Source organism: Porites lutea, chromosome 3 (genome assembly GCF_958299795.1).
Source record: "Porites lutea chromosome 3, jaPorLute2.1, whole genome shotgun sequence".
NCBI classification, from domain to species: Eukaryota; Metazoa; Cnidaria; class Anthozoa; order Scleractinia; family Poritidae; genus Porites; species Porites lutea.
The window spans coordinates 50,074,987-50,084,041 of record NC_133203.1 but is presented as its reverse complement, the minus strand read 5'-3'; the positions used below and the strand labels follow the sequence as shown (position 1 = coordinate 50,084,041).

Sequence of the window (9,055 nt, the reverse complement as noted above, 5' to 3'; positions counted from 1 at the left end):
TCTCCCTGCCTCTCTAACCTGTACACAGACGTTTTCTTATTTTCCTTTTCGATCGTTGTTTTATTAGCCTCACCCCTTGCGCTAGCGATCAATAAATCCCCGCGGTTTTTATTTTATCTATCACGCGCGCTCGACGGACGGAGGACTATAGAAGGTCTGTGAACAGGCTACCCTGCCTCTGGGAACTAGATTATTTCGATTCAGACAGGATTGATTATGGCCCCTGATTTAGATCAGACTTTTGAAAATCCTTTGGACCAAGGCTAACCCCACCAACCGCCACCCTCACGTCGCCCCCGGCCCGGCCCCCGCCCCCGACACCATCAGCTCGAGAGGGGTTGCTGAGAACGCTGCAGCGTGGTTACCAAGCATACAAGATGGCGGCAAAAACATCCTGAGACCGATCACGAATGAATGTCGCATTTCCTAAGACATTTAACAGTTTATGCATAAAGATCAAAGCTTGAAAAATGGAGCATACTACCAAAAAAGATGGTACGTATCCTTCCTAGCCTTGTTTCAACTTTGAGTGAGAAATTTTATTGGAAAACTGTCTTGAAAATAGCAAATAAGCTTAAGCTTAATAGTGTTTTTAACTTATGGTTGCAGAAAAATGTCAGAAAATTTCTGTTTCGTTGATTGCGAGGCGAAACATCATCAAGACTGTGGGAAGATCATCAGATGATATGTGAGCATAAACGTATACATTGACTATCAATACCGTCGTCTTAACATGACTAACATAATTTTATTTTTCTGTTAACTTTTGTTTTTGTTGTAACAGGGCTACTCAGTTATTAGAGTTGAGTCATGTCAGGCTGGACCGGGAGAAGATAAGTCAGATTGACAACCTGGACTGCCTTGGGCCTGTCACTCATTTGTATTTACAGAAAGTATGGAGTGCTTATCTTTGCCTTTTTGTGCTGGATTGGGGGTGGGGGATGGGGTGGGTAGTTTGTGAGATGTGTGTGGTGGGGGCGGTTCTTGACCCTTTGTTGGGACATAAGTTGGATGTGTATCACTTAAGGTTTAACACCGTGACCCTGTTTTGGACTTAAATGAATGGCGGGTATAATTTTAAAGGTCACGTTCCACAGATCAGAAATTATACAGGTCACACGCTACAGATGAATAAACAGGACCAGAAGTGTCTCCTTAATCCCTATCAAAATAATGGTTATGATCGAAAGAAAACCATTGGTTTAATGGATAAAACAGTGCAGTGACCTGTATATAATTCATGAACCACCGCCCCTGTAGAGGACAACATCTGTTTTTAGACCCAGACTGTCCAACAATTCTGATCTCATTAGGATTCTCCCAATTTTGCTTGAAAATCCCGAATCCCGACCAATATGCGATCAGGATAGGAAAAATCCTGATTTTGACATCTGTTTTGATATAATTTTTCAAATACATTGTTAGGATAACACAAATTAAGAACACCTAACAGAGTGTACTTAACTGAAACTGAAACCCTGCAAACTGAAATATACCGCCTGAAATAAAAACAAAAAAACAAAATCGAGTCCTTGTATGCGAAAACATACAAATAAAAATGGGCATAAAAATAGCAATTGACTGAGAAAACATGAGAAAGAAACCGATTAACATAATGAAACATTTCTCAAGAACTTCAAGTATCCATTCCTACCCTACTCGCTGTGTTGGCGTCAAAACCCAGAATGAGATCTTACCTAATGACTTTAAAATGTTATCTAAAAAGGCCTTCTCAGAAAAAAACTTAAAGTTGCACTATTTGACTTTCTAAATGCAGACGATTCATAGTATGTTGAATTTGATGACATCACTTCAAAATTAAAAAACTATAATATAGGATAAGATTATCTGTCTTTTCTGTATTCTCACAGCAAAATTGTTTACTCACACTTTGTGTCCTTTTCCCTTTGTTTCTTATTTTATTGTGTCTTATTTTCAATTCAAACTTCCTTTTGTTAAGTAGTTAATCAAATAATATTCATAGTGTGAATATGTGTAATGACCCACCTCGATTGGCCTTTGGTATCTGCGGGTCAAATCATTTCCTGTATTATTGTTATAAATTCTAATAAAGTATAAATGACCTTCCTGGCAGAACACAGGAATAGCATTTCAGAGCATCAAATTTCAAAACACATTTTCTGGGGTAGCATGCCCCCAGGCCCCACTTGCTGCTTGCACCCTCAGTGCTGACCTGATTCTTTGGTTTTTAAAAAAGACCCCTATTTTACATACTCAAAGGGTTGGACAGTCCATAGACCCCAGGGACACTCTTCTGGGCTAGCCCTCTTTGTGTATGTGATTTAATGTTTCAAATTAATCAAAAGTCGGCAAAGTCAGCCCATAAATCCCTGCATGTTCTGAGTCCCCCCAACAAAGTAACCAGATACAGAGAAGATGTAGATGTTACTAATTCACTGTTCATTAATTATCTGTGAAGGAATGAAAATTTGAATTATTTGACACAGTAGTGCCAGCAACTGACAGATTTAATTTCCAAATAACGAATTTGCTATTAAATAGAATCTATTGTGGAGTCATCCTCGGAGACCCAGGGGCAGTCAGTTGGGCCATTTCTCCTGGCCCGACTGACTGCCCCTGGATCTCCGAGGATGTTGTGGAGTATGCTTAAATTGGTTTAACAGCAGTTGATGACTTAATTTTAACTTCTCAACCAGCTTTTCACTGCACGTTGATCTGTTATTTGTCAAAGTGTCACTTGTTAATTTTCAAATAAGCCTTAAGTTTAAAAAATTTAATCTTGATTTGCTTTAATCATGTGTTGTTTTCCATAGAATCAAATAACAAGAATTGAGAATCTTGAAGTTCTTCCCAAGCTTAAGTATGTTTTGTGTATAGAAACTACAGCTTAAAGTCCATACTTTGATGGGGGATTTTGGTTTAGTATCAGTGATGTTTAATACGGGTTTAATATTACTGTTGGTCAACAGATTCCTGACATTAGCTGATAACAAAATAACAAAAGTGGAAAATCTCAAGATCCTCACAAAATTGCAGTTTTTGGATCTTTCTGACAACTTGGTGGAGGATTTTGATGGAGGTTTATAATTATTAACTCTTTAACTATAATTAATGTAAAACTGTTTTATCCATTGAAAAACTTAGAACTATTGAACTGTTGGCATACTTTCACCACTTCTTTTTCTATTCATTTCACAGAAGAGTTCCCAGCAAGTTTAATTATTTTGAATTTAAAGGGAAATCCGTGCACTCAGCTTGTGGATTACAAGTATGTTTTGTCTGGCAAATAAAAATGCCTAGTTTTTTTCCATTCTTTAAAAATAAAGTATAATGTATATTCAAGTATAAATAAAAGTTAAGTTCAAGCTTGTAAACATCCTTTGTGAAACAAAAATACTGTCACATTTTATTATACAGGCTCATTTGAAGTAGCTTTTCTATTTTATACTATGAACCTCATGCATTTAATATGCATAGTGTCTGTGGCCACCTGGTTAGCTCAGTTGGGAGAGCATTATTTTTATTGGCTTAGAGTTTATTACATTTGAGTTTATTGCTTAATATATATATATTAAGTAAATAAATTATATAAGCTAAATTTAAATATTAAAGGGATAACCTCATAATCCTTCTTCAGGGGTTACAGTGTTTATAATGGTTACGTGTAAACATTGTATGTAATATTAGTTTAGAGCGGTTTTCACTTGACTGTCGTAAAACCAAAACCAAAGTAAATACACTAGCCAACCAAAGGGCGTAGTAAAACCAAAACCAAAACCAAAACCAATCCCTTTCGACAGTCAAGTGAAAACCGCTCTAATATAATATGTTATATGCTTAATCATAACTATAACAAAATTCTTAAATCTGATTGGCTATCAACTGCCCTGATTTCAGCCTTAATAGGACAGTACGCGTCATGCCTAAGTAATTGGACAGTACGCGCCATCACGCGCGTGCTTAAATGGCTTTTTTTTTTTCACTGGTAGCAAAAAAATCTCGGAATTTCTTGTGTTTTGATTTTAAAAAAAAATAGCCTAATATTTCACAAATTTTGTTAAAGTTATGATTAATTGGTAACAGAACTTTCTGTCGTCCAATTCGGTCTGTAATCATACTCGTGATTAAACAAAATTGGACTCCCGCTACGCGGTCGTCCGATTTTGTTAATCACTTGTATGATTACAGACTGAATTGGACTCCACTCAGTCCTGTTACCATTACATATCTCATTATCAAATTTAGTACAAACTAGTGTACGTAGATCACAGTGTGCCACAATTTAAAAACAATGACTTAAATCCCCCTGCCTTTATTTCTTATTCTAAATTTGAAGCAATCTGCTAGGGTTCTTAGGAAAAGATTATATTTATTTGCTTTTATATTAAATTATTATAATATCATTATTTTATTTTTCTTACTAAGTAAACAATGCATTGACTTTTCTTTTTAGGAAAAAACTGTTTGTTGCCCTGCCACTGTTAAAGCAACTGGATGGTCAAGACATAACAAAGGAGGAACGACTTCAGGCTGGTTGTGCTGCTGTGTACGTTTTTTCAGATGTTATAACCTTTTGTTACCAATTGCTGGGACTTGTAAGAATTCTCCTTTAGAGTTGTACTTTCCTGTGCAAAGTGGGTTATCTGTAAGCTAGGAGAGATGTTAATTTAGGGATAACCTCTCGTTTCGTCAAATACCATAAGCCAATAACCTAATGATCCTCCTTCAGCTAAGTGTCGTAATGGCTACCTGGAAACAGTGTATGTATGTACTATGCCTTGGATTTATGTTGGCTTGTGTTTAAAGTATCAACAAGTAGGAGCAAAGCATGGCCAGGTCATCCCGAAGGCACCAATTTCAAGTTCTGCCCTGACTGCTAACTGGATTTCATCTTGGCAGTCCTGAGTTGAAATCTAAGCCATGCCAGGAAATCATCCTCTCCTCTTGTGGGGCTTTTCAGGAATAATGAAACGAAATAAAATTTAATGGAATATAACATAACATGGTTAAAAATCCCAACTGGTAGTAAGCAAACCATATGCAGTTGGCTATTTTGCAAGCATGGCCGAGGATTTGAACTCGGGACTACCAAGAACAAAATTCCAGCAAGCTGCCGGGGCAGGACTTGAACTTGGGGTCTCTAAACTACCAGTCTACTAAGCGCTGCCTTCATTAACCTTTTGGAGTAAGGAGGGTGCAGTGGTGAGAGCACTCGCCAGTTACCAGTGTGGCCCTGCAGGTTCAAGTCCCAGCAGTGACACCATGTGTGAAGTGAGTTTGTTCTTGCCTGTCTTCCCTACCCTCAGAGATTTTTCTCTGGCTACTCCTGATTTCCCCTTTCCTTTAAAACCAACATTTCAAATCTCAATTTGATTTGGAAAATGTTTCCAATTATTTGGGGACAATATAATAAGAGTGCAACAGGTTTATAAGTTCTTTAGCCATTAAAACAACTCTAATTTGTAGATCACTAAATTTCTTGTTATGTGCAAGATTTAAATATTAATTTTATCCCACTGATCGAAATTGCTTGGTGAACTGACAGTGAGAGTGACTCAGATGAAGAAAGTGATGACCAAGAAGAGGAAGAAGAAAAGAATATTTCAGTGGAATCAAAGCAAGGTATAATAGACAATCAAATGCTTCAAGAATCCTCAGCTGTGCTTAGTTGCCCCTGTAAAAAGGTGATGCAAAGGTGCATACAAACCAAAGGCCCAAACAGCCTGAGCTTATCCCCAGTTTCCTTAGCATGAAGCATGCTTAGGTGTATTGCTACTCCCCCCTGGACAGGATACTAGTCCATTGCAGGGTTATCCCTCAGCAGTATGTGGCTGGTACCCATTTTTGTACACCTTGGGACAGAAACAACATGGAGGAAAAGGAAACAACGTAACAGGCGAGGCTTGAACGACACACCTCCAGATCCGGAGTTCAAGGTTTTAACTGCTCGGCCACACACGCCTCCAGGCCCCTTTGCCTTTCTATTATAATATACTCTTAGATAGCATTTTATTAATTCGTGTTAGAAACATAACAAAGACAAAGTTTAAGAAGTTGCCATTGTTTTTTGAGTTTTGTTCATAACACTGGCTAACTACTCTCTACATGAGTAGATATAGTGAGATAGACAGATTTAGATAGAGGGGATGTAGGCCAATCAGATTATAAAATTTGTGGTAGTTTGCTAGCTCTGGTTTCTTCTAATAAAACCGGTATAACCTATCTTGCCTTCCCCACCCCTAATTCTTCTTCTTCCTCTAAGAAACCCCACCTCCTTCAAAATGAAGATTCTTGTGATATTGGCAACTATAGAGTACTAAAGTGTGACGTCATAAAAATGAAATTTCTGAAATTATGGGATTTGTCAGGATATTTTGAAAGAACAATGTCCAAGAGGCCTACTTGCCAAAAATGAGCATTTGGGGGCAAATTGTCTCTGAGATCGTAGCCCAGTTATGCTTACAAAACTCCATACAAACCCTTCTAAATTTTTTTGGGGTCAACCCAAAAAAAAATTAGAAGGGTTTGTATGGAGTTTTCTGAGTATAACTGGGCTACGATCTCAGAGACAATTTGCTGCGAAATGCTCATTTTTGGCAAGAAGGCCTTTTGGACTCTTTCAGAATATCCTGACAAATCCCATAATTTCAGAAATTTCATTTTTATGACGTCATCACTTTAGTACTCTATAGGCAACTTGCCCTGCCCGACTCAGCTATCCTACTCACTTTGAGTCTCATTTACTTGATAGCTTCCTCTAGTGTCCGGGCTCCTATCCACCCTCCCCTCTGTATGTCCCCCCCCCCGACCCAGTCACAGAGAACCCTTCCCCCACTCTCCCAACACTTCTATTACATTGAGTGAATCATCTGATAGGTAGGTGTATAGTTTCTTGTGAGAAGATCTTGTAAATAGTATTTAGTTTTTGTCCATTCAGGTGGCAGACAGCAATTGTCTTAAATTTTTTTTAGGCTCACTACACCAGCACTGTAATGACATTCTTGTGAGAGCAAAAATAAGGACGTTGAAGGTGGGTGTTTCTTTACTGATGATGATGAACCATGCACATGATACAAAATACAACTAAACACAAATACATAGCTAACTAAAGATAACAATAGCTCTCTAGAGGGCACGTGTTTACAGTTTTTTGTTACGTCTGTAGTGCACTTGTCATTTCATCAGCTTGCTAAGTCATATAAGCATGAAACATAACCTGTTTTGTCAAAGAAAATAAAGTGTGATTTCTTGCACGGAAGAAAAAATTTTTGATGCGGATGGTGATGCTTATTTATCTGCAACATTAAGTTATGCTTCACCTTCATGTCATATAGCACATGGATGGCCAGTGTCAAAGCATGCTGCTTGTATAAAGAAAAGCAGGGTTATTTCACAGAAAACCAAATGCTAAATTACTCTGAAGTTTAGTGATTAGGCTTAGGAAACTGAGTGCATCACGTTTCAGTTGATTTTGCCCAGTATAGTGACCCTAAATGGAACCTGATTCAGTCAGTTTCCTATTAAACCCTAATCACTATAAACTTCAGAGTCATTCAATGTTTAGCAGCCATTCAGCATTCTACAAAATACCCCTGCCAGTTAATTTATAGGAACAAGCAAAGCCAGACATTTTTCTGTAATCAATGAAGAGTTAGTTCTTATTTTTTACCTCAGTTTTGTAAAGAACATTCATGTTTTTTGTAACAGGAAGAACAAGAACATAAGAAGAGAATGGAGGAACTAGAAAATATTCGTAAACTGCATTCCCAGGAGTTATCAAGTAAAATATCATCCACACATTGATGACATTCAGCAGTGTTGATGCCATCTGGATCAGATGGTGAACAACAGCAAGGATGTAATAATAATTTTTTCAGGATATCAAAACACAGAAAGGAATTTTAGTGTTGCAAAAAGGGAGTGAAAAAAAGCAAGAAAACAAAACACGTTTAACACTAAGGACAGCTGTCTGATCATTATCTACTTAAAAGTGAGCAACGCATCAAAGTTTCTCCTGCTGCACAAGTTGTGGATAACAATTAATTTTCTTTTGAATTTTTTGTTCTTTAAGCTAAAAGAACTGAGAAAGTATTTATTACTGAATGTGTGCTTTTGAGGTACTACAATCAAGTAATTAGAAACAAGAAATCAAAGTAGAACATAACAGGATAAAAAAACCCAACTGGTAGCTAGGCAACCGGTTAGCTGTTTACAAGCATGACAAGGATTTGAATTCACAATGACCAAAAAACAAATTCTGCTGATCAGCCAGTTGTTGGAGCGGAACTCAAGCCAAGACCGCAGTATTGTGAGTCCGAGACTCTGGCTGCTTGGCCACTCATCCATCCCCTACTCCTGCACCAGTTTAGATTTACCCTTCAAGACTCTTCTGCAACTTGACATTTCCAGTGACCCTTCAGGGGGTGGATATGGACACCTTTTGGAACCACACAATCAAAGTCAAGGCAAACTGCACAGAACAGTAAACACTAATGCTCTCTACTTTGCTTTCCCCATACATCTGTTTAGTTACAGATCACAAAATGATGTCAAAATGAGCAGGGTTAAAATTGTTTCCTTGGGTGCACTGGATTGATTGAATTGAAAAATAAGAATGCGCACAAATTTGAACATACAAATCTCATCTACTGTGATTTCTTGACCATTTTTAAATAGTTTTAACCCTTTAAGCACTAAGAGTGATTGGCATCAAAGTTCTCCTTGTGATATCGATGCTTTGTAAAACAGAGTGGTCATGAGAATTACGGACATGATCACACAAGATGAATTTGCTCGATATTTTATCAATTTCTCCCCACTACTTCTGTAGGAAATGAATAGGGGCAAAAAATGAGAATTCAAAATTTTGATCTTTGGGTTTAAAGGGTTAAGAGTCTTAAAACTTTACATGCATCAGAATATTTTATTACAAGCAGATTTCTTGAAACAAAACAAGTTAGTGATTTCTAGGGCTTTATTTTTATTATGGAATAGGGTCAATCAAAAACGCTCCTAGTTTAAAACCAGTTGAAATTTGAAAATAATATGTTCATTAATTTCAATCACCACTGAT

General features: G+C 37.4%; 1 protein-coding gene across 1 annotated transcript; it reads left to right on the top strand.

Moving 5' to 3' along the window:
- Positions 1-365: 365 nt before the first annotated feature.
- Positions 366-7,937, top strand: LOC140931372 (leucine-rich repeat-containing protein 46-like). Its single transcript, XM_073381176.1, has 10 exons — positions 366-495; positions 610-688; positions 785-893; positions 2,796-2,842; positions 2,952-3,061; positions 3,181-3,250; positions 4,436-4,528; positions 5,528-5,604; positions 6,954-7,012; positions 7,690-7,937. Exons 1-10 carry the CDS (start codon positions 471-473, stop codon positions 7,783-7,785), a joined length of 765 nt encoding a protein of 254 aa, XP_073237277.1. The 5' UTR covers positions 366-470; the 3' UTR covers positions 7,786-7,937.
- The last annotated feature ends 1,118 nt before the right edge of the window (positions 7,938-9,055 follow it).